The 23,907-nt window shown below is 31.9% G+C and overlaps 4 protein-coding genes across 5 annotated transcripts; 2 read left to right on the plus strand and 2 right to left on the minus strand.

Moving 5' to 3' along the window:
• The first annotated feature begins 6,636 nt into the window (after nucleotides 1–6,636).
• Nucleotides 6,637–11,207, plus strand: LOC124911108 (regulator of G-protein signaling 1). 2 transcript variants are annotated; one of them, XM_047451552.1, is made up of 12 exons: nucleotides 6,637–6,721; nucleotides 6,821–6,925; nucleotides 7,152–7,272; nucleotides 7,539–7,602; nucleotides 7,696–7,780; nucleotides 7,902–7,975; nucleotides 8,828–9,019; nucleotides 9,629–9,717; nucleotides 9,794–10,032; nucleotides 10,107–10,231; nucleotides 10,476–10,597; nucleotides 10,674–11,207. In XM_047451552.1, exons 2-12 carry the CDS (start codon nucleotides 6,846–6,848, stop codon nucleotides 10,857–10,859), a joined length of 1,377 nt encoding a protein of 458 aa, XP_047307508.1. In that variant the 5' UTR covers nucleotides 6,637–6,721; nucleotides 6,821–6,845; the 3' UTR covers nucleotides 10,860–11,207. The 2 variants fall into 2 exon arrangements, with proteins under 2 accessions (XP_047307508.1, XP_047307509.1); XM_047451553.1 differs by having other exon boundaries at nucleotides 6,656–6,925; nucleotides 7,100–7,283.
• A 1,442-nt stretch (nucleotides 11,208–12,649) lies between these two features.
• Nucleotides 12,650–15,253, minus strand: LOC124911106 (pentatricopeptide repeat-containing protein At2g35030, mitochondrial-like). The gene has a single exon (XM_047451550.1). The coding sequence runs from the start codon at nucleotides 15,163–15,165 to the stop codon at nucleotides 12,889–12,891; it is 2,277 nt and encodes a 758-aa protein (XP_047307506.1). The 5' UTR covers nucleotides 15,166–15,253; the 3' UTR covers nucleotides 12,650–12,888.
• A 2,097-nt stretch (nucleotides 15,254–17,350) lies between these two features.
• LOC124913146 lies at nucleotides 17,351–18,050 on the plus strand. The gene is made up of 3 exons (XM_047453758.1): nucleotides 17,351–17,474; nucleotides 17,582–17,668; nucleotides 17,710–18,050. Exons 1-3 carry the CDS (start codon nucleotides 17,351–17,353, stop codon nucleotides 18,048–18,050), a joined length of 552 nt encoding a protein of 183 aa, XP_047309714.1.
• A 1,346-nt stretch (nucleotides 18,051–19,396) lies between these two features.
• LOC124911107 (vanillin aminotransferase) lies at nucleotides 19,397–23,534 on the minus strand. Its single transcript, XM_047451551.1, has 19 exons — nucleotides 23,392–23,534; nucleotides 22,940–23,055; nucleotides 22,770–22,851; nucleotides 22,524–22,596; nucleotides 21,869–21,966; nucleotides 21,683–21,775; nucleotides 21,529–21,602; nucleotides 21,383–21,421; nucleotides 21,210–21,298; nucleotides 21,046–21,122; nucleotides 20,894–20,968; nucleotides 20,752–20,799; nucleotides 20,558–20,641; nucleotides 20,390–20,477; nucleotides 20,238–20,316; nucleotides 20,017–20,107; nucleotides 19,850–19,928; nucleotides 19,664–19,779; nucleotides 19,397–19,592 (listed from the first exon to the last, which is right to left on the minus strand). The coding sequence occupies exons 1-19, from the start codon at nucleotides 23,437–23,439 to the stop codon at nucleotides 19,521–19,523; spliced, it is 1,521 nt and encodes a 506-aa protein (XP_047307507.1). The 5' UTR covers nucleotides 23,440–23,534; the 3' UTR covers nucleotides 19,397–19,520.
• Nucleotides 23,535–23,907: the final 373 nt, after the last annotated feature.

A 23,907-nucleotide genomic window follows, 5' to 3' on the forward strand; every position in this document is an offset into this window, starting at 1 on the left:
ACTTGCAGACTTGGGTTCATCTTGCTTCTGGTAAGAACTTAAACCAGACGCCTTGCTGGGAATATTTGGGCAAATGATTGGGTTTTACTGACAAAATGGGATGGAGATAAAATAATGGTGTAAGTTGATGGTATATGTCCTATCTTAACTTGTTCTTAAAAAGAGGGGATGTAGAACACATAATTGACATACTTGGACTAAACAAATTTATTAAAATTAAATGATTTAAACATGATTATTATATTAATTCATAATATTTACTTTAAGATTAGATGGAAAAACAAGGGAGAATACTTGGGTGTCAAGAAATTATAGTATAAACAAATTTATTAAAATAAATGACTTAAACGTGATCATTATATTATTAATTTATGATACAATACTTGGGTGTAAAGAAACTCTAGTCTTTGAAAATTCAACAAATTATCTTCAAAACATTATAAAATAATGTAGTCCGGCGGCCCTAAGTTAATATATAAAAAATAACCTTAATTTTCTTTGAGGAACAATAACTAAATAGCTGCTGACATGTAATTTTGATTATTTCGTTTATAGATCCTTAAATATGTTTAAAATAATTTTTACAGTAGAGAAGAAAAACGAATAAATATTAGTAAATATATATATATATATATATATATATATATATATATATATATATATATAATTAAAGTATAATTGAAAATATTATTAAATTAACACTTTAATAAAATATTAAAATTTTAAATTTTTTTAAAAAAAATCAGCAAACCCAACTCCAGTTTCATTGTTAGGACCAATGGCACAACTGGTAATTTGAATTATATTAGATTGAGCGAAAATTTTGATCAAATGACCTTAAAAAGGACATTTTCAAAAATAAACTCCAAAATTCAATTTTTATTTTTAACATTTTTTATATAATTTTGGACAACTTTACCTTTACTAACATTTTTTTTCTTCTTTTTCTTTTTCCCCCATTTTTGCCCGTTTTCTTTCCCCCTCTCTTCCCTCGCGACGGTTGCTCTCCCCCTCCCTACGATCTCATGCCCAATGCCGACTCCCCCACGACGGTTCCAGCCCCAACCGACTCCCCCACGATCACTAGACGCCTACCCCTCGAGCCCGACTACCCGTTGATCGCCAAACGCTTCCATGCTGACTCCCGACGATCGCCAAGCCCCGGAGACGTTGAGCCCGACGTTCGCCCAGCATTACTAAGGTTAGTTCGACTACTCCCCGATGATTTTACTGTTTTTACATGTTGAGTATGAATGTTTTATGATTTTAGGGTTTTAGTTTAGGGTTTAGGCTTTAGTTAGTTATATTGTTTTGGTTTGAAATACTTTGATCCGAGAAATGTATAGTCTTTCCTTATACTGAATGGTTTGTGAATATTTTCACGTGGGTAATTGAAATGCGTGGTATTGAAGAATACATTAGTTATCTCTCGGATCATCAAATTTGGTGTTGAATTTAAAATATAAAGTGTTATTAGCATAGTTGGTTAAAATGTTGTACTTGTTTTGTTATGTTGTAAGTTTGAATCATACCTATAGTATTTTTAATTTTATAAACTAATTAATAAGCTTATTAAATTAGTTTTACATATTGCGTGGTACGCAATTTAATTGCAATTGAATCCATGCAGCACCCACGCCCCACCCACGTCCAATCCCAAGCCCCACACACCACTCCCACGCCCCACGCCTCACGCCCCACGCACCACTCCCACGCCCCACCCATTTCAATTACCCACGTGAAAATGTTCACAAACCATTCAATATAAGGAAAAACTATACATTTCTCGGATTAAAGTATTTCAAACCAAAACAATAGAACTAACTAAAGCCTAAACCCTAAACTAAAACCCTAAAATCATAAAACCTTTCATACTCAACATGCAAAAACAGTAAAATCATCGGGGAGTAGTCGAACTAACCTTAGTAATGCTGGGCGAACGTCGGGCTCAGCGTCTCCGGGGCTTGGCGATCGTCGGGAGTCAGCCTGGAAGCGTTTGGCGATCAACGGGTAGTCGGGTTCGAGGGGTAGGTGTCCGACGATCGTGGGAGAGTCGGCTGGGGCTGGAACCGTCGTGGGAAAGTCGACTTGGGGCGTGGGATCGTAGGGAAGGGGGAGAGTAACCGTCGCGTGGGAAGAGAGGGAGAAAGAAAACGGGCAGAAATGAGGGGAAAAGGAAAAGGAAGAAGAAGAATAATAAAATGTTAGTAAGGGTAAAGTCGTCCGAAATTATAAAAAAATGTCAAAAATAAAAATTGAAATTTTGGAGGTTATTTTTGAGGATGAAACTCTTTTGAGGGTCATTTGATCAAATTTCTCGATTGAGCTCCTCAAAATTTTAATTATTTGAGATTTTATTTTTTAATTTTTATGTAATACTTCTTTATCATTAATTTATCATATCGATGAAAAATAAATTTTTTCATGACTTATTTTCAATTTTCTTTCAATATTACTTTAAGTTCTAGTAGTCTTATTGTTTTGATGATCGCCGGAGTTTGTAAATATTATTAGGGCACTGTTTAGTCCATTTGTTAAAAAAAATTATTTGACTTTTAGAATCACAATAAAAAGATAAAAAAATATAATATCAGATGAAAAATAAAAGAAAAAAATATATCAAAATAGTTTCACAACAAAACATAACAAATACCATCAGCTAACAAATTCTAATTTTTAAGTAGATACAAAGATTTTTCCATCACAAAAACATTTGGATCCCTCTTATCATAGACCAATATCATCGTCGGGAAAGAATTTTCAATCAACTAAAAATGACATAATTGTTGGGTTTTTTGTTTTCCTTAGTCCATGAGGAAAAACCTAGTAAATATGCCCATTTTAGGACCTACTTAATTCACTTATTTAGGAGAAAGATAAAAATGGGAGAAAGCTTCTTTTGCAAGAAATAAGAGCAAGAGAAAGAGAGAAAACTCAAGAAAGAAAAGAGGGAAAAACTTTAAGTTCCAGTAGTCTTATTGTTTTGATGATCGCCGGAGTTTGCACCGTTGGATCGTCCTAATTTTTGGACAGCAGCTTCACAACTTCTGGGCCAACATTCTGGATGGTGGAATTTGGATTCTGAGTTCTGCATGTCGAGGTTTCGTTGCCAGAACAGTAACAGTTATTTCTGTGATATTCTTCATTTCTTGTTCTTTGATTGTTTCCATATCCTTGATGTGCATGTTTCCAAGGGTATTATGAATTTGTATGCCTCTAGTATTGTCTAGAGAAGACTTTTTTGTATTACTCTCTTGCTGGTGATAGTGGATTTTAAGAGGCACTAGGTGTCCCGTGGTTTTTACCCATTAAGGGGTTTTCCACGCTAAAATTTTGTGTTGTTTGTGTGTGTGCTTGCTTGGTGTGTTAATCACTGTTTTAGGGGTTGTGTTGATTGCATTTTTCATACCTATTTGTTAGCTTACTCACAGGTTTAAACGGTTTGGAAAAGTGTTGTCAAACGAAGAATAAATTCCGCATTTTGTTGTTACCATTGTGATGCATTATTCCTCTTATATGAAGTCTTTCATCATTTGTATAAGTTTTTCATTTTTTGCTATATATTTAGATTGTCAATTAATATTGTTGAACATTGTTCAAGTTAAAGACAATTTATATAATCGATCAGAATATTGTAAAAATTATTAGGACACTGTTTAGTCCATTTGTTAAAAAAAATTATTTTGACTTTTAGAATCACACTAAAAAGATAAAAAAAAATATAATATCAGATGAAAAATAAAAGAAAAATACATCAAAATAGTTTCACAACAAAACATAATAAAATACATCAAAATAGTTTCACAACAAAACATAATAAATACCATCAGTTAACAAGTTCTAAATTTTAAGTAGATACATAGATTTTTCCATCACAAAAACATTTGGATCCCTCTTATCATAGACCAAGATCATCGTCGGGAAAGAATTTTCAATCAACTAAAAATGATATAATTGTTGGGTTTTTTGCTTTCCTTAGTCCATGAGGAAAAGCCCAGTAAATATGTCCATCTTAGGACCTACTTAATTCACTTATTTAGGAGAAAGATAAAAATGGGAGAAAGCTTCTTTTGCAAGAAATAAGAGCAAGAGAAAGAGAGAAAACTCAAGAAAGAAAAGAGGGAAAAACTTTAAGTTCCAGTAGTCTTATTGTTTTGATGATCGCCGGAGTTTGCACCGTTGGATCGTCCTAATTTTTGGACAGCAGCTTCACAACTTCTGGGCCAACATTCTGGATGGTGGAATTTGGATTCCGGGGTCTGCATATTGGGGTTTCGTTGCCAGAACAGTAACAGTTATTTCTGTGATATTCTTCATTTCTTGTTCTTTGATTGTTTCCATATCCTTGATGTGCATGTTTCCAAGGGTATTATGAATTTGTATGCCTCTAGTATTGTCTAGAGAAGACTTTTTTGTATTACTCTCTTGCTGGTGATAGTGGATTTTAAGAGGCACTAGGTGTCCCGTGGTTTTTACCCATTAAGGGGTTTTCCACGCTAAAATTTTGTGTTGTTTGTGTGTGTGCTTGCTTGGTGTGTTAATCACTGTTTTAGGGGCTGTGTTGATTGCATTTTTCATACCTATTTGTTAGCTTACTCACAGGTTTAAACGGTTTGGAAAAGTGTTGCCAAACGAAGGATAAATTCCGCATTTTGTTGTTACCATTGTGATGCATTATTCCTCTTATATGAAGTCTTTCATCATTTGTATAAGTTTTTCATTTTTTGCTATATATTTAGATTGTCAATTAATATTGTTGAACATTGTTTAAGTTATAGACAATTTATATAATCGATCAAAATATTGTAAAAAATATTAGGGCACTTTTTAGTCCATTTGTTAAAAAAAAATTATTTGACTTTTAGAATCACAATAAAACGATAAAAAATATAATATCAGATTAAAAATAAAAGAAAAATACATTAAAATAGTTTCACAACGAAACATAACAAATACCATCCCTAACAAGTTCTAATTTTTAAGTAGATCCATAGATTTTTCCATCCGAAAAACATTTGGATCCCTCCTATCATAGATGAAGATCATCGTCAGTTAAAAACAGTAAGATTGTTGGATCATAGTTTTAATTTATTTTAGATTTAATGTCTAGATTATCATTTAACTAGTTAATTTCTTAAACATTATATTGTATTATTTACATATTATTTTTACACATGCAACTCTTCTTTTAATTAATGAGAATTCACTCTTTATCAAACAAATAAAAATAATATAATAATAATAATTAAAAATAAATCTTATTAATTTAATTTTTATTTTCTCAATTATCATATATATATATATATATATATATATATATATATATATATATATATATATATATATATATATATATATATATATATATATATATATATATATATATATATATATATATATATATATATCATTAATTTTATATAAATATTTTTTTCTGCTAAAAGTATAAAATAAACATGTTTCATCATTCATTTATATATAATATTACATATTTATTTATTTTAATATAAATATAATATATATATATATAAATAAACTTTTATAAATCTTTATATCCCACCTAACTTATTTAACCACTAAATATAACTATATATATATATATATATATATATATATATATATATATATATATATATATATATATATATATATATATATATATATATATATATATATATATATTAGTATTTGGTAGTGATATTAAGAGTATAACATAGTAGGAATTATACAAATAATATTTTAACATGGTGTTGGTTAGGTTTTTCTATTAATATGAATTTATACTCATAATCCTTGTATCTATATTTATATAAATATATATATAATAAACACTTATTATTTTAATATAAATAAATTTACTTTTTATTTTTAAAATTTATTAATTCTTTATCTTGTTAATGTTGATTGTATATTTTATGGCTTCGATCTGCTTTCCCAAAATATGTTCCACTTGCTGTGTTATAGGAGAGAGAAGAGTGTGGAAAGAGGAAAAAGAAAATTAAATATTAAAATAAAATGTCATATGTATATAATTTTTTAGGGTTTAGAATTTAGGATTTAAGATTTAGGGTTTAAGGTTTAGAATTTAGGGTTTAGGGTTTAGAATTTAGGTTTTATTTCATATATATAATTTTTTATTTGTCTAATTTATCAAAATTATGTTGTTTTGATGAATGATACAACAAGTGGAACATATTTTGGGACAGCAGATCCTTACCCATATTTTATTTAGTTATAAATATTTAATTTTTTATATTATTTAAATATATATATTTGTATTTTAAAATTAATATATAATAAATATTTATTATTTTAATATAATTAAAATTATATTTATAAATATATATATATATATATATATATTAGTAGAGAGAAAATAATTAAGATTGAGAAATTACTTGATAATTAGTGGTATTCATCGGAATGATTTTCGGTTTATTCGAGTTTCTGAATTCGATTTATTCCAAATTTTAAGGAACAATGTAGCCGTACATAACTGATCAAAAAACCGAGAGTGAGTCTCATCATAATTTTATAAAAATATAAAAATATAATTTATCTTGTATAATAATAATAATAAAAATTAATGATTAGTTATAAAAGGAACCAAATTAAAATTTCCAAAGATGGGAATATAAGGAGTCAAAGTTAAACACGTGTTGTAGACTTTGATGAGACTCGGAAATTGCGATGCCGACCAATTACCAAAGAAAGCAAACTAGTCAGTCATCATCATATGATAGCTCTTCTTCTTCTTCGTTCCTTTTCTATTACATTTCTTTATGGGTTTGTAAATTTGTGTGTTTTTGTTAATTAATAGGTGTTTCTTACTTCAGTCGGCTTCAATGGCCGCCGGTTGTGCTGTTCAAGGTGGCTGTCCGACTGATTACATAGCCATCTCAATCTCCATTTTGTCTTTCCTACTGTGAGTTCTTTCCACCCCAACCCATCTCTTGTTTCTTTAAATATCATCAATGATTTCTTCAGGCTTCAATCAATACTAGCTAGGTTCTTCTAGCTAGCTAGTTTGTCGATTCCAAAATGTTTTCTTTGTGATTTGTATGTGTAAGATCTTATTATGCTTCTTTTAATCAAACAGGTGGTTCTTAAGGATCTGTATTAATGGGTTCTTAATTGATTTCTTCTCACAGTCTACTTTCCTGGTCATCTTTACCTTTCCTTATTCACAAGGTTCCTCGTTCCAAGGGCAGCAGCTTTTGGCTCCCAGCAATTCAAGTTCTTGCTAGCTTTAACCTTCTCTTATCCATTGTGGTATGGAAAAGGTTTCCTTTCCTTTCTAGCTTCTTTTTTCTTTCTAAATTCAAGTTAGAGGTATATATGAATGTTACATTCAACACAAGATCCAAAACCTGATCAGTTTGATTACATGTGGGCAAACAATAACTCATCAAATAAACAAAGGATTTAGATCTGGACCCTTAATTCCATTCGAACTAAACATAGCGTAAATGGCATGTAGCGAAAAGAAATGGTTTCATTTATATAGGAAACATCATATAGTCTTATTATTTGCGCAGATGTCCCTAAATTTTGTGAAATTTAAAAGGCATCACTGGTGGCAATCTTGCTATTTGTGGGCAGGTATCTCATGTTATCTTCTGTTTGATGATCACTAGTACTAAGTACTTCTCTGCAATATTTTGGTTTTTAATTGAAGTACAAACATGGTTTCAGGTTGGATTGAAGGTCCTTTTGGATTTGGATTGTTACTTAGTTGTCGCCTTGTGCAGGCCTTCCATTTGTATTATATATTTGTTAGGTAATACCTCTTTGAGTATAAAGAACGTGGTTATTTCAGAAAACAAAAGAATTATTGTTCTAATGAAAAAGAATATCAATTCCAGAGTTTTCGTCTCATTAATTTCTGTTGGATATTTCAGGAGGCGCTTACCGCCTATTAGGTCATATGCTCTTCTTCCATCAATTCTTTTGCCTTGGGTGGTTGTAGCAACATGTAAGAATTAAATAAAGCATTCTTTTATTGAAAACATATTTTGAATACCTTATTACTGATTTGTTCTGTATTATGTTGTCTATGCTTCATTTGGTGTCAGCAAACCAATATCATTTCCATGTTTTCATTAATTCCTAATAAAACTACAATAACATAGTCTATCATTATTTGTCATAATTTTCCTCGTACTTCAAAATTTGTAGTTTGGTACTGCAAAATGATGTGTTTTTTCTAATTACCATTAGATGTAAATTTTAAACCATTTTTTGTATTGATGTGATGACGATTGTTAAAGAAGAAGCTGAGATGGGACATGTTCCTGAGCAAAGTGAAACAAAGTTAAGTCGAGTGATAATGCTGCAAGATAACACAATTGAAAACACCTATAATTTATGTTTATGTTTATGTATCTGGATCCAGATCTTGTGAGAAACAACAAATTGCTCACTAAGTTTAGTTTTCAATTATAATCTCATCCACCACATACGTTTCTGGATCCTGAAATTTTTGTATCCATTTTTTTCCACAATTAGCAGATAAAGATGATGTTTTTGATTCCACTTAGAGGAGTTTAACATAATCTATTAGGGAAATGTTAGGGAACGTCTTCATACATTACGGTGGAAAACATGCAATATATTATTTCCTAATTAGTCTTTCTAAGTTAGTATATTTTGTTCTTTTGTATTTTCTTAATCAGTCTTTCCTTCATGTGCCTATTTAAGCCATAGTTTCTTTACAATGTAAATGTTCAAGAAATATAACACACCTTCTTTGCTAAATTCTACACATATATTGAAACCATCAGCAAATCTGCTACTTTATTTATTTGTCTTCCCTTTTTTTCTGTAGTGATTCATATAAAGAAACCTTTGAATTATCATTGCCACATGAGGAACAGATGGATTATCCCAATTGTTTCTCTTCATGGACTTTACATTGTTGGGCTGATTGCTTTTACAAGAGCCATTCATCATGTAGAATTTAGGTTTCATGAACTCAAAGACCTATGGCGTGGAATACTTGTTTCAGCTTCATCCATCGGTATGCTTCTTTTTTGGACTTTCATATCCATTCGAGTTTAAGTTCTCCAATGTCGGCTGTAATGTTATGTTCTAGGGGATATAGTAGTAAAATAGTTCAAAGGGTAATATTGTAATCAGTATAGAAGGTTAAGATACAAATAGTCGAGTAGTGCATTGCGGTAGATAGAGATACAAATGAAATGATAGGATGTAATGTCACGAGTTTTCGTTTTCTCCTCTATCTGAATTTCTTCATTATATCTTCTCTAAATCCAAGATCTCTAATCTAGGTATGTGACAGTAATATCTTTGGGTTTTTGGTAATTCTTTTCTCATTTGAATTGCTTCACTTTATCTTTTTAAATCCTAAAACAAAATTTTTTTTTCTAAAACAATCTTGTTTGATTTAAAAAGTGGCTTATTTGAACCCACTGGTGTATCTCAAGTGGCAAAAGTTGGTGCCTAAGAGATCAAAAGTCACAAGTTTGTTTCTCATTTAAAACCCCTTAAGTTGATGTGGAGGTAATGACTGTGGGGGGTCATGCTATCTTCTTACAATAAAAAAAGTGTTTTATTTGGTCGATGAATTGAATGATATGATTGTTGTTGTTCGTTCTGCTGGTTGCAGGATTATGGGTTGTTGCTTATGTTTTGAATGAAATTCATGAAGAAATTACATGGCTTCAAGTTGCATCAAGATTTATGTTGTTAGTTATGGTATGCTATGATAGTTGATAGATAGTCAGTTTCTACTAGTTTTTTGTTGTCACTTTTCTTTTTTTCTTTTTTTCAGACAAGTATATTTGTTCTGGCGTTCTTCTCCATATCGATTTCTCAACCTTTACTCTCACAAATGAGCTTGAGGAGAAGGGAACATCCGGAATTGAAGACAATGGGGCAAGTTCTAGGTGTGCCTGATAGTGGCTTATTGGTACCTGTGGAATCGAATCTACAAATTGACCCAAACCAACCTTTGGATAAACTTCTTCTGAATAGAAGTTTCCGCCAATCTTTCATGGCATTTGCTGATAGGTATATTGATTTTCCCTTTTAAATGTTTAAATTTGCTAGGTTCGTCTTTGCCTATTTTATATTCTCCGTTGCAGTTGTTTGGCGGGAGAAAGTCTCCATTTTTATAATGAAGTTCATGAGCTTGATAAAATACCCATTGAAGATATTGTACGAAGAATTTACATGGCGCGTCATATTATTGAGAAATTTGTTGCTGCAGGTATGCCTTGTCAATTTCCTAAACACTGCACATTTAGAAACACTTTTTTTCTGTCAGATTTCTAGTCTAGATCTGAATCCAGAAATAGAAAAGTGCTATGATTTTATTTGATTAGTAACCTTGTAAACATTCTTTTTTTTTTTTTATCAATAGTGTTTCCAAATATGTTATAATGTTTTCCAAATAGACTCGGTTTGGTTTGATTTGATTTGTAATCTAGCAAACAATCGTTTATCTTAAGTAGGTGCCACGATGGAGGTTAATCTTTCGCACAGGATTCGTCAAGAAATCTTAACGACTGCTGATCTGACGGATCCTAACCTTTTCAAAAGTGCAGTAAATGAGTTGGTGCGGCTAATGCAAATGGTAACTTCTTTAATGATTGAAAATGGTAATGATTTCATTAATTAATGCTTACTAAGAATTTCATTTTGTTTTGAAGAACTTATTGAGGGATTATTGGTCATCAATGTATTTCCTAAAATTCAAAGAAGAAGATGTCATGAGAAGGGTTGGTTCCAATTTGGAGCAAATGAACAGTTGGAACTTCTCCCCGAGATTGAGCTCTGTTAGGGGCTCAGATGACCCTTTCCAGATAGAAGTTACCTCCACAGAAGTCATGAAATGAGATAGAAATTGCTTTAACTACCACATGAACTTCACTAGAAAAATCCTAATCCACTGTGACCTTGAGGAGCTCAGATGACCCTTTTCAGCTTAGATTCCCTGTGTTCTTCAAAATCCTTTAAGAAAAATGGTTGGTTCATAGCTATAGCTATAGCTTCTGCTGCTGCTTCTTTAGAGCTCAATCACTAGTGCAAGAATTGGGAAGGCTGGGGTTAAAAAGAAGTGTTAGGAATGGATTCATATGTGCAGGCAAGTAAATGATTTAATATTACTCAATTTTGCTATCTTATGGAGAAATCTTACTATACACTTAAATAGAATTTTATTATACAAAGTATGGTTGCAAAGTTATTCACATGTTTTTTTTTAAAAAAATATTCTGAATGTGAAAAACTCGAACTTTATGACCTTAAGAAAATGATATAATGAGTATTATTGGGAAAACAGTTTTTATGTTTTAACAAAATCTATAGTTCTATTTAGAAATGAAAGCTAGTTAAGTAGCCTTCACCGGTATGCAGTCGATCCACTTGAACTTGGGATTTTTTGTTGATAAATCTTAAAAAATCCACATCTAAGAGCTCTTAATGTTGATAAAAAGAGCTTATTTGTAGGATTTTTTGAAAAAATATTTGATAAAAAAGTATGTTATTTTAAAAATTTAATTAGATGAATTATTATAATATTTTTTTATTTATAATTTAAGAGTTTATTTGATGTTGAGATTTTTTTTTTTATATAAAAAGAAAGAAAGTAGGTTATTTTAAATTGGTTAGAATTATTATATATTTTTTTATTAGGTAGTGTAATGATAAGAATCTGTTTAAGATATCAAAGGCATCATACTGCCGTTCTTTAATTCAATATATATATTTTATAATTTTTAATTGATTAAAATTATTATGATCTTTTATTTATAACTTAAATTTTATGAAAATTAAATAATAATAATATATTAATTGATAAGTTAAATGATTTAGTTTGTTAAAAATAATAAAATATAATACATGTTTTTTTTATAGAAAAATATCAACCAAGTTATAATATAATAAATATGAGAATAATTATAATTTATTAACAATTTAAAAAAAAAATTTATGATGCCTCACATTTATTTTTATTTTTTATAAAAATGTAAATAGTGTAAACATAATATTAAATATGTAATCAATGGTTTTGGGTCATTTCCTAATGTGATTTTACCCATCCATCTCTAGACTTATAACCATTGGACAGGTATCCACAAATAAAGAGGTTAAAGATACATTGTCCTAATGAATTGGTACATAACTCTTAGGATAGTAGAGTAAACAAAATTAATTTGTAATTACCCAAGGTTTAAAAAGTGAGTGTCTATAACCCTTATCGATCGACAATTAATTGAGATGATATGTTTTAGTAAGAATTGACCAAAAAGTAGCAAACATATTTTATTTGATGACGAACAAAAAAAAATGTATCTAAAGCTTCAAAAAAATGTAGCAAAAAAAAACTTCAGTTATTGCTTGTTGCTTGACTGTATATCTGCTGAAATTCCGGCGTGATAAGAAAGTTTTGAATTCGATTGGAACATTTCTTTCGAGATCTGGACCAATGTGAGAAACATAATTGCATCGGGTCAATGTGAAAAATATAATTGTATCTATATCAATTTTTATATTCGCATTCACTAAACAAAATGCTTCATGCATGCAGTTTTCAGTGGGTAATTCCCTCTTTGCCAACCGGGGAGCATGAGAATTAGGTGTGGACAACGAGAAGAGTATAGTCTAAAAACCCTCAGTCAATGCCTTAGTATTATTGATGATATTTGTTGTCTGATCTATCAACACTCAACTAAATTATCATTTGATAGATCACTAAAGAATTTATACATTACATCAATTTCTGGACAATTTTACTGTCAAGACATTACCCGATTTAAAATATCCGAATCCGACCATTGTGTACCAACGGTATCGGGTACTCATTGTCAACACATTCTGCTTTAAACTGCCTCTCTTGTTGTCCTAGTCTCCCCATTTGGTCATTTAATCCATATATCTCAGCTTTGGAAATGAACAAACTGCAGTCTCATCAGCTGCATAATCAAATTTGCTTATATGTTCATTCAAAGTTTTCAGAATACCCAAAATCTCTGTATTTTGTAAGACATAATCATCATAACAAGGAAAAGACCATAACTGTCTCTTATCCTCAATCCAACTACATCCTTTTTCTTTTCTCGCTTTCCTTTCTTCAATCAACATCCTTGTCCTCTCGGCTTCGCACCATCTCCCAGCCTCGACTTGCAAACTCGACAAAAGCACAACATCCGAACCTTTACAAGGTTCAATTTCAGACAACTTTTTAGCAGCAACTTTTCCCAATTCTAAATTCTTATGCAATCGACAACCACTAAGTAAAGAACCCCATATTCCAACACTACCCTCGGTTTTCATTCTTCCCACCATTTCAAAAGCCTCCTCCAATCTTCCTGCTCTTCCAAGCAAGTCGATTACGCATGCATAATGCTCTTCCAATGGTTCCAGCCCGTAATTATTCAACATTGAATTGAATAATTTCAAACCCGAATCGATTAATCCAGAATGATTACATGCAGATAGTAGCCCGAGAAAAGTTACATGATCCGGTTTAACTCCTTCAATCAACATATCTTCTAATAACATTATCGCGTTCTCTCCACACCCGTTTAAAGCATACCCAAAAATCAAACTATTCCACGCTATTACATCGGTGACGGTTGTTCCGATGTCGTGGAACACGTTTCTAGCAGATACAGCCTGTCCACATTTAGCGTACATGGAGATTAACGAGTTGCTAACAAATCGATCGTTCGTATATCCAGTCTTCAAAGAAATCTGATGTAACTGTTTACCAAATTGTAAAAATGCAAGACTCGAGCAAGAACTCAAGGTCGAAACAAACGTGGACTGATCAGGCTTCATGTCATCACGAGCCATCAAAGAAAAGATTCGAAGAGCGTCTTCGCACAAACCGTTGTGGTTAAAACCAGAAATTAAGGAATTCCATGAAACTATATTCTTTCGCCCCATTTTCTCGAAAATTTCTATTGCTTTATTCATTTGCCCGGCTTGTGAATATCCTGCAATAATGGTATTCCATGTAACTATATCTTTACGATACATTTTCTCGAACAGGAAGACAGCTTCATCCATTCTTTTGTAATGAACGTAGCCGGCGATCATTGTGTTCCAACAGACGATATCTCGGGTATTTATGTTGTCAAATGTTTTTCGCGCCTGATCCAACATTCCATGTTGAATATATCCCGATAATAATGTGGTTTGAGCTTCAATATCTTTATATGGCATCATGTCTGATAGTTTCTCTGCTTCACAAATCTTTCCTATGCGAATGTACCCGTTAATCATAGTTGTCCACGAAATGACGTTTCTTTGAGGCATTTCGTCGAACAGACGAACTGCTTCGTCAATTTGGAAGTTATTTACATAGGCCGATAACATTGCATTCCAGGAAACTATGTTTTTACTTCTCATTTGATCGAAAAGCTTACGAGCTTCTGTTGTTTGATTGTTCTTCGCAAATCCACACATCATAGTCACGTAAGAAACCGCATTTGGATTTGGAATATTCTGAAAGAAATCCCAAGCTGAATTCAGGTCCCCGATATCAAGAAATCCATCCACCATTAAATTCCACGAAACAACATCCTTGTGTTGCATTTCATTGAAAAAATTTACAGCAAAGTTCATTTCTCCATTAGAGGTGTATCCAGAAAGCATGGAATTCCATGACATAAAGTCTTTATTAGGCATTTGATAGAGAATTCGTAATGCATCATCGTACATTTTGTTCTTCGAATACCCTGCAATCATCGCATTCCAACAAGCAATATTGTTCTTATCAGGAAGCAAATTGAACAAATCTTTAGCTTTGTTAAGTTCCATATTACGAGTGTAGCATGTGATCATTAAAGTCCAAGTATAGTTATCTCTCTGCGGCATTCTATCGAACAGTTCACGGGCATTGGTAACTTGGTTGTTATGTAAGTATCCTGCAATCATGGTGTTCCATGAAATTAGATTCTTGTGGCGCATTTTGTCAAACAGGTGGCGTGCATCTCCGATTCTGCTGTTCTTTGCGTATGCAGATATCATTGAATTGTAAGTTACAATATTTCTACAAGGCATTTGGATGAATACCTTGATCGCTTCTTCAATTTTACCCAGTTTACCCAGATGGGTTATCTTCGTGTTCTGCTGAAAAATATGGCTTGTTTGAACGCCGCCGATTTCACACAACGATTTAAGCGTTTGATTCATGATCGATCTCAAATTTACTATACAACACTCTCAAATCTCTTTACTGATATTATCAATGTCTTCCAGCCGTAAACAAGAATGCTTCTTTTTTTTCTTCTATCAATTACATATCAAACGAAAATGATCAATGATGAATGAATTTGAAGTTCCTTCACTTTAAATTTTTTTTTATTTTTTTTTTAAGAAATCTTAAAATTTTAATTATAATTAAAATAAAAATTGGAATTTTATAGAAATATAATTATTAAAAAATAAAAGCTTTATTGACATATTTTCAGTTAAATTAAAAAAATTTCTCATTGATTAGGTTCGAAAGTACGGCGTCAACGTCGAAATCCAAATCATCTCGAAAATCATGAGCTCCGAAATCAAAGAAAGTCGCAACGTTATTAAAGAAACAACCTTAAGGGAAACAACTCATACGCTCAACTCCAAACTCAAGTCCAAAAGGGGAAAAATGACAAAGAAAAGCTAGCAAAGACGAAGAAGTCGAAATTTTATCCGAAAATATATCCTTAAACGACCTAAGGATCACAAAAAAGAAAGAAAGAAAGAATAAGGGCAAAGACAAGAGAGACGAGTCCGAGGAGATTAACCTCTATCGTCTTGTTTTAGTTGATTGATTGTTAATTTCATCCTTATTCATTTTTGTACTTCGATTTCATGTTCGTTTGCGTTTCTTAGGTCAACTGTACATTTCTCGTGGGCATCGTGTGTTGACTTTGAACAAATGGTTGTAAACTCAATTTCAACTCTTATACCTTTTTTATCCCATTTATAAAAAAAAAATAATTATATTATATATATTTTTTTTACTAGTTTAACATAGATCCAATTTAGAAAGCTCGGGAATTCAATCTGAGTTTGAGAAATATATATATATATATATATATATATATATTAAATTTAATTAAAAACTGTTCCAAAATTCAAATTCAAAATCAAAATCAAAATCAAACTTAGTTCCACCAGACATTTTCAAACAAGATCTAACTTGTTTTAAATTATGTAAACTCAAGAACCAACTGATGTGTCAAGGCCCAGGGACATCGGGTCAGTTCTTGCTCAAGCTATGATCAAGTCATGATCCGAACCCCATTAATTTTTTTTTCTTTAAATTTGAAGGACTTATTTAATTTAATTAAACATTTAAAAATATTTTTTTACCAATTAAAGTTATCTGTTTTACTTAGAGATTCCAATTTGATAAGAACGTCCCCACCCCACTACCTTCTGACTTGATAATGACAACACCCATAAATATGTGATTTCAACTTGATAAGAACGTCCCTATCCCCACTACCTTCTGACTTGATAATGACAACACCCATACATAGAGATTCCAACTTGATAAGAACGTCCCCACCCCACTACCTTCTAACTTGATAATGACAACACCCATACATAGAGATTCCAACTTGATAAGAACGTCCCCACCCCCATTACCTTCTGACTTCATAATGACCACACCTATATTGAGAGATTTTCAATATAAAAATGGTATGCACATCATATGATTTCTCACTTAAAACTTTTCAACTTTAATCTTCTTCTTCATATCATCATATGAATATTCCCCAGACTCTTTCAATCTCAAAGAGATTCAACAACAATGGGAGTTGGAGCAATCTTTACACAAAAGGGAAAAAGAACTTCTCGAAGAGCTTCAAAGGCGAAACAATCGATCACGTAAAAGAAATTCTATAAACAGGGACCATGGAGCTGCCCATCAGAGCCTCATGGCCGACTATAATTGCCTCGTATTTTTTGTAAAACAATAATTGCCTTGTTTCAAGATGAATACTTAAGACGACCAAATGGGGAAGACTTGCAGAGGTTACTCCAAGTTGGACAAGACTTGATAATGACAACACTCATAAATAGAGATTCCAACTTGATAAGAACGTCCCCACCCCCACTACCTTCTGACTTGATAATGACAACACCATACATAGAGATTTCAACTTGATAAGAACGTCCCTACCCCCACTACCTTCTGACTTGATAATGACAACATCAATACATAGAGATTTCAACTTGATAAGAACGTCCTCACCCCCATTACCTTCTGACTTCATAATGACCACACCTATATTGAGAGATTTTCAATATAAAAATGGTATGCACATCATATGATTTCTCACTTCAAACTTTTCAACTTTAATCTTCTTCTTCATATCATCATATGGATATTCCCTCAGACCCTTTCAATCTCAAAGAGATTAAACAACAATGGGAGTTGGAGGAATCTTTACTCAAAAGGGAAAAAGAACTTCTCGAAGAGCTTCAAAGGCGAAACAATCGATCACGTAAAAGAAATTCTATAAATAGGGACCATGGAGCTGCCCATCAGAGGCTCATAGCCGACTATAATTGCCTCGTATTTTTTGCAAAACAATAATTGCCTTGTTTCAAGATGAATACTTAAGACGACCAAATGGGGAAGACTTACAAAGGTTACTCCAAGTTGGACAAGAGCGCGATTTTCCTGGAATGATTGGAAGTATTGATTGCATGCACTGGGAGTGGAAGAATTATCCTAAGGCTTGGCAAGGACAGTTATTAATGGACACAAGGGCACATCAACAATTATCTTCGAGGCAGTGGCATCTTATGATTTGTGGATATGGCATGCTTTTTTTGGCATGCCCGGAACATTGAACGATATTAATGTATTAGACAGGTCACCAATTTTTGACGACATTGAGTCTAGTGAAGCTCTTGCTGTGAACTTCACTGTGAATGGTCGACAATACAATCTTGCCTACTATCTTGCTAATGAAATCTATCCTAAATGGCCCATATTTGTCCAATCAATTCAAATGCCCCAAGGAGACAAAGCGCAGTTGTTTGCAAAACAACAAGAAGCATGTAGAAAGATGTAGAAAGTGTATCTAGGGTACTCCAAGCACAGTTTGCTATTATTCATACTAGGGCCGATCTACGTGACAAAGCACAACATATTCAATTGAAGAAAGATCTTGTCATGCACATTTGGAATAAATTTGGAACAACTCTCGATTAGAGTTTTAAAAACACTACTTAACAAATTACCAATGTTTAGAGTGTTTGTTTTCTTCTTCGTTTTAAATAATATTTGTATGTTTGATTTACAAAGTGATGAATAATATTATTTGTGGTTTAAAAAAATAAAATTATGTGTGTATATGCTTAAATGATGTGAAAGTGAGAAAAAGTGAAAAAAATAATTTTGATACTTTAAATAACACTCTGCTTAACACTCTGCTGTAAGACATGTCTAAAAGTGAGTGTTAAAATAAGTGTTAAGCTGATGTCATGGTATTAAATGAAAAAATTTAATACCCTATTGTGGAAAATCTTAGATATTTTTCAACTTCCACCTCCACCTCCACCTCCACCTCAACCTCAACCTCAACCTCAACCTCAACCTCAACCTCAACCTCAACCTCAACCTCAACCTCAACCTCAACCTCAACCTCAACCTCAACACTTATAATTTTTTAACTCTTTATGCATGTCTTTTACCACTTTTTATTATCAATGATTGCAAACTTTAGAAAGAAAAAAATTTATATTAAAATTTATAAAATCATGTTCATTTGAATTCCATTACAAAAATCAAATTTCTATTTTCAAACAAAAAGGAATTACCCAAATTCAATTCTCCCTTGGGAGTAAAAAATACATATACAAAAACATGATCCTTCAGAATAATTTTTTTTATTTTGACTGTTTAAATAATAGTTTAATTATTAATTTTGGTTAACACTATTTTTTGTTATGATTAAAGCCCTTTTATTTTATTTTTATCAAACACTACCTATTTAGCTAAATGAGTATAAGATTTAAAACAATCAAAATTAAAATTATTAGAATAGAAAATTAGCATCACCCACAATTATAATTACTTTCACTTCTATTTAAAAATATTAATCATATTATTATTATTATATATAATATAAAAATTATAAATACAAAATCAATTACTTGAATTCATTTAAAATAATAATTTTAAAAAATAAATATAAATTCACTTTATTTATGTAAAATCAAAATATTTTTTAACTAACAAAATTATAAATTCAAAATCATAAATATTTAACTAAGTTTAAAAAAATCACAATTTTAACTAAATTTACCTACCATGTAAAATTAAAATTATATTTATATACTGTGAAGCTACTACTAACTTCCTAAATAAATAAAAATTATGTTTGTCATCCTTCTTTTGGAAAAATAAATCAGATGATTAGAGAAACATTAAAATTAATCATTAAAACATAACAAACATTGCAAGAACATACAAAGCTTTATTTAAATAGTTATTAACTGAAAATTATATTTTCAAGTTTTTTTTTTCTCAAATCCCTCACTCACTTCTGAGATTTGAGTTCTTGCACATAATCTTCTGTTGCCTTCAATGCCTTCCCATAAATACTTATTAACTGAAAATCACATATAATAGAAAATTAGCTTCTTTTTTTTTATTTCCTTACAAATTGCATCAAAACATTACCTCCTCAGTTTCATCAGGAGACATTATGAATGGAGGAGACATCATAATGTTATCGCCAGCTACTCGCACCAACATCCCACGTTTCTGACATTCCGCTCCAAAATATGCACCAATTCCTGTTTTTTATTTACACGAAAATAAGCTTGGAATTCTAATGAAAAGAATGCAAAGACAACTTCTCATTACCCCATTTAGGTGGGAATGGATCGTTAGGGGACTTGTTATCGGTGAATTCTGTTCCAATAATCAAGCCAGTTCCACGGATCTATTAAAAGGAAAGATAATCTTATCACAGTTATCTTGCTGAACATATTGTGATTGTAAATAAATGGTCAAGATCATAAAAGTGTTACCTCCCCTATGATTGGGCTGTTTGAGAAGGCTTTTAACCCTTCTTGAAATCTCGGAGCAATGCTGTTTACTTGCTTGAGAATATTTCTATCCCTGAAATCAGTTAAAAAGACATTCCATTTCTTTGCTTCATATTAAAACTGTAAATCAGCAGACTGATAGACTTTCTATTCGTAGATATGATCTTTCCTCCTTAAAATTTTAAAGATGAAAGGGAACATACTTGTAGATCTTGAGAGCTTCTAGTGCTACTGCACAAGAGACTGGGTGGCCCGAATAGGTAAATCCATGAGAAAATGATCCTACAGAAGAAAACACGAATTAGAATATACAGAAAATAAAATCCAGACCTAAGTACAAGGATCATGGGGATACCAAGATCTTTGCTTTGAGAATTTATGACATCTGCAACTTCAGGGCTCACAAGAACTGCTCCAATAGGCATGTATGCAGAAGAAAGTGCCTTTGAAATTGAAAGATCGTTTACAGCAATCAACAAAACTGGATAATTAGACATTTTAATCCACAATAAGGAAATTCTACCTTTGCCAAGGAAACAAGATCTGGTTTGATATTGTACTTATCGCAGCCAAACATAGTCCCGAGCCTTCCAAAGGCACAAATCACCTTTCACACAAGTTTAAGAGTATCAAATACAGACGAACTTTTAAAGCCAGAAAAGGAAAATAATCAAAAACATACTGCTCAACAACCACCAAGAAAAGGATGCACAATACCTCATCAGCTATGAACAAAATGTCGTATTTCTTTACAACAGCTTGAATCTGAATAATATAAAGAGAAAAAATATCAATAATCCATCATAATCTTTTGATCATTTCTCGTAACAACAGATAATTATTTAATTGATTAGATTGCCTTATCAAAATAAGTTGCAGGTGGAGGTATGACACCTCCTGCCCCCATTACTGGTTCCGCAATGAATGCAGCAATCTGAAAGGGTTGTTAAGTAAAAAAGTTCAGCAAAATGAACCAACTCTGAAACAGAAATCCCCAATTATTTAAGCTACCGTCTCTGGTCCCTCTTTCAAGATAAGTGTCTCCAAATTATTTGCTAGTCTAGTTGAGAACTCCTCCTCTGACTCACCTGCCAACATGCAATAAATTCAATCAATCTTCTGAAAATAAACAAAATTTGACAGCAAATTATAGGCTGAGAATCAAATTTGCTGACCTGGAAGGTGAAATCGCCAGTAGTGAGGGCAGTCAGTATGCAACACAAAAGGAGCTGGGATATCAAATTTTTGGTGAAGTGGTGGAAGCCTGAAAAAAAGGGGAAATTCCCACTTAGCAAGAACTTATCTGAAATCAACGAGTTGAATGAAGTAAAGGTGAATCATATCTTACCCAGAAAGACTTGCTGATATAAGGGTTGAACCATGATATCTTTCACATCAACCAAAATTTTTTTAAGGATAATTATTAGTGAACTTTTAATGGAAAAAAAAAGATGATTAAATAAAAAAAATACTGAAATTTAAACAGAGAATTACGATTTTGATCTAGCAATAAACTTCTTCTTGTCTGGCCTTCCAAGCGCATTGTTATAGTACCAAACAAGCTTCACCTGTTTTGCCATATTAGTGTTCAGTTTTAACTTCCATCTATATTCTTATCTGTGTCAGAATGTAACAGAAAATAGTGAACCTGAGTATCATTGGCTTCAGATCCACTATTAGTGAAGAACACTTTTTCCATCTTGTTTGCTGTAAACATTTCTAGAAGTTCAGCTGCAAGGTCCTGGAACATTACAAACCAAAATCTATATATGTTAATTCAGTTTTATGCAACAGAATAACAGTGTTTATTGGGCTAAGATAAAATGATTAATACCAAAGATGGTTTTGTGGTCCGATTCCAGAAAGAATGATAGAATGGCAAAGTATTTAGTTGTTTCAGTGCGGCAGCAATAAGACGAGGTTCATTTCCTCCTATAGACACATATTTGAACATGTGACACATAAATTAGATAAATATATATATGTATTTTAAGATGCAAAAAGATCGGAGAGTATACTTATCATTTTGCCATTCTACATACCAGATAGTTTAATTCTTATACAGAACAAATTGAGCTGTCCAAATTTAGTTAGCGAATTGTTTAGTAGAATTTATATCTCTCTTCTATAGGTTGCTCTCTTCCCATTCTATCTTCTCATCTCAAACTCAATTCATTGTTCAATTTGAAGTTCTTCATCTAATTCATGTATTGTTTCAGTTCGGTTTAAGCCTAATTCTAGTTAAATGCTTATCATTATGTTGAGTCACGCTATGATCACAGAACCAACCACACATTCATACCAATGGAAAATGTACTTGTTTCTTAAACTGAGTCTATGATCTCAACCACACTTTTATACCAAATGAAAATGTATACATTTTCCAAAATAAATCAGTGATTTCTTAACCGGACCAAGCCACAACTACAAATTTATTGTCCATATCAATACCAATAAAGAATAGTCTGAGTCTGCAAAGGGCACCATACCTAAAGCTGTACACCACAGACCAGCAAGGGAGTCAAGGTACTTTTTTCCATTAGAGTCGTAGACATAGGACCCCTAAGATATAATAGATACAGAAACAAGGTCAAATAAGCTCATCAGGTAAGTACAAGAAATGTAATGTAAAAGGAACAAACAAGCAGACACAACCCATCAAGAGACAGGGGAGGATAACAAGAATACAAGATTACATTTGCTACTTAACAGCATAAAACTCAGCTAAAATTTACCTCAGATCTTTCTATTATTAAGGGATTCGTCGATGACTGCCCACCAGCAGTGAATGGTGCCAACATCCCATGCCCCTTTGACCTGTAATTCAAAAGGGAAAGTATGCAAATTGTAAATGCATCAGATGTAGAAACAACATAAGTAAAGATAGAAAAAACAAATCAAATACTCTTTATCAGTTGAGACATCTCTTTGAGAAGATGCTTGTGAAGTACTACATCTGGTTAGTAAAGGAATCTGGAATAAATCTCTCCTTGAACTCCCAACATTATTCCACGAATTAGCCTGCAATAATTAAAGGAGAAGCATTACAAGTTTAGAACCAAAGTTCACCTGAAAACAACAAAATGCAATCTGAATTCCATTTGTTTCAATAGGTAGAAGCAGAAACCAATATGTTTCGAATTGAACTTAAAAATTCAAGCTTGAGAAAGAACCCATCGAAAATCGAACATAACTATCCAACTCTAATACCCTTTATGGATTAATAGTGCATCGATTTGGCTAGAACTGAAACGGTTACAAAACAAAAAGGATTTGGAACATGATCCAGCAAATTCATTCATTTTATCTAACAGAAAATAAGCAAATCAAAGTGGAGATGAAGGATCTGAATGAAACCTGGTTATATCTACGGAGAGCGGATCGAAGGAGATGACGAGTGACCATTATTGGTTTTATCTTCTTTGAATCCTCGATCAAAAACTGGAATAGTCAGTGAGTGATTATAATGTTTATAAAGGGAAAAATATCAGTCAAATCCATGATTAGGAAAATGGGTCCATCTAGTTCCGTATGATTTTATTAAGGATTTAATAAATATATGCTTATCTTAAAATACTCATTTTTCTTATTATTGTTTTTGGATAAGGGCTTGTTCGGATTGCGGTTTTTTTAAAAACTTAAAGGGAGAAAATAATAATGATGGGTGATGATTTTGAGAAAGTGATGATTATTTTTGGTAAAATAATTTAAAGGGTATTAATATATATAAATAAAATAAAAAACAATAATTTAAAATAGAGGGTATTTTAATATTTTGGTTAATGAAATGAGTGATGTGATTGTTGAGAAGTGATTGATTGGAAAATTGATTTTGTTTGGGTTTTTTAAATAACCTAAGGAGAACAAGGCCTA

The sequence above is a fragment of the Impatiens glandulifera genome, chromosome 8 (assembly GCF_907164915.1).
Source record: "Impatiens glandulifera chromosome 8, dImpGla2.1, whole genome shotgun sequence".
Classification (NCBI taxonomy): Eukaryota; Viridiplantae; Streptophyta; class Magnoliopsida; order Ericales; family Balsaminaceae; genus Impatiens; species Impatiens glandulifera.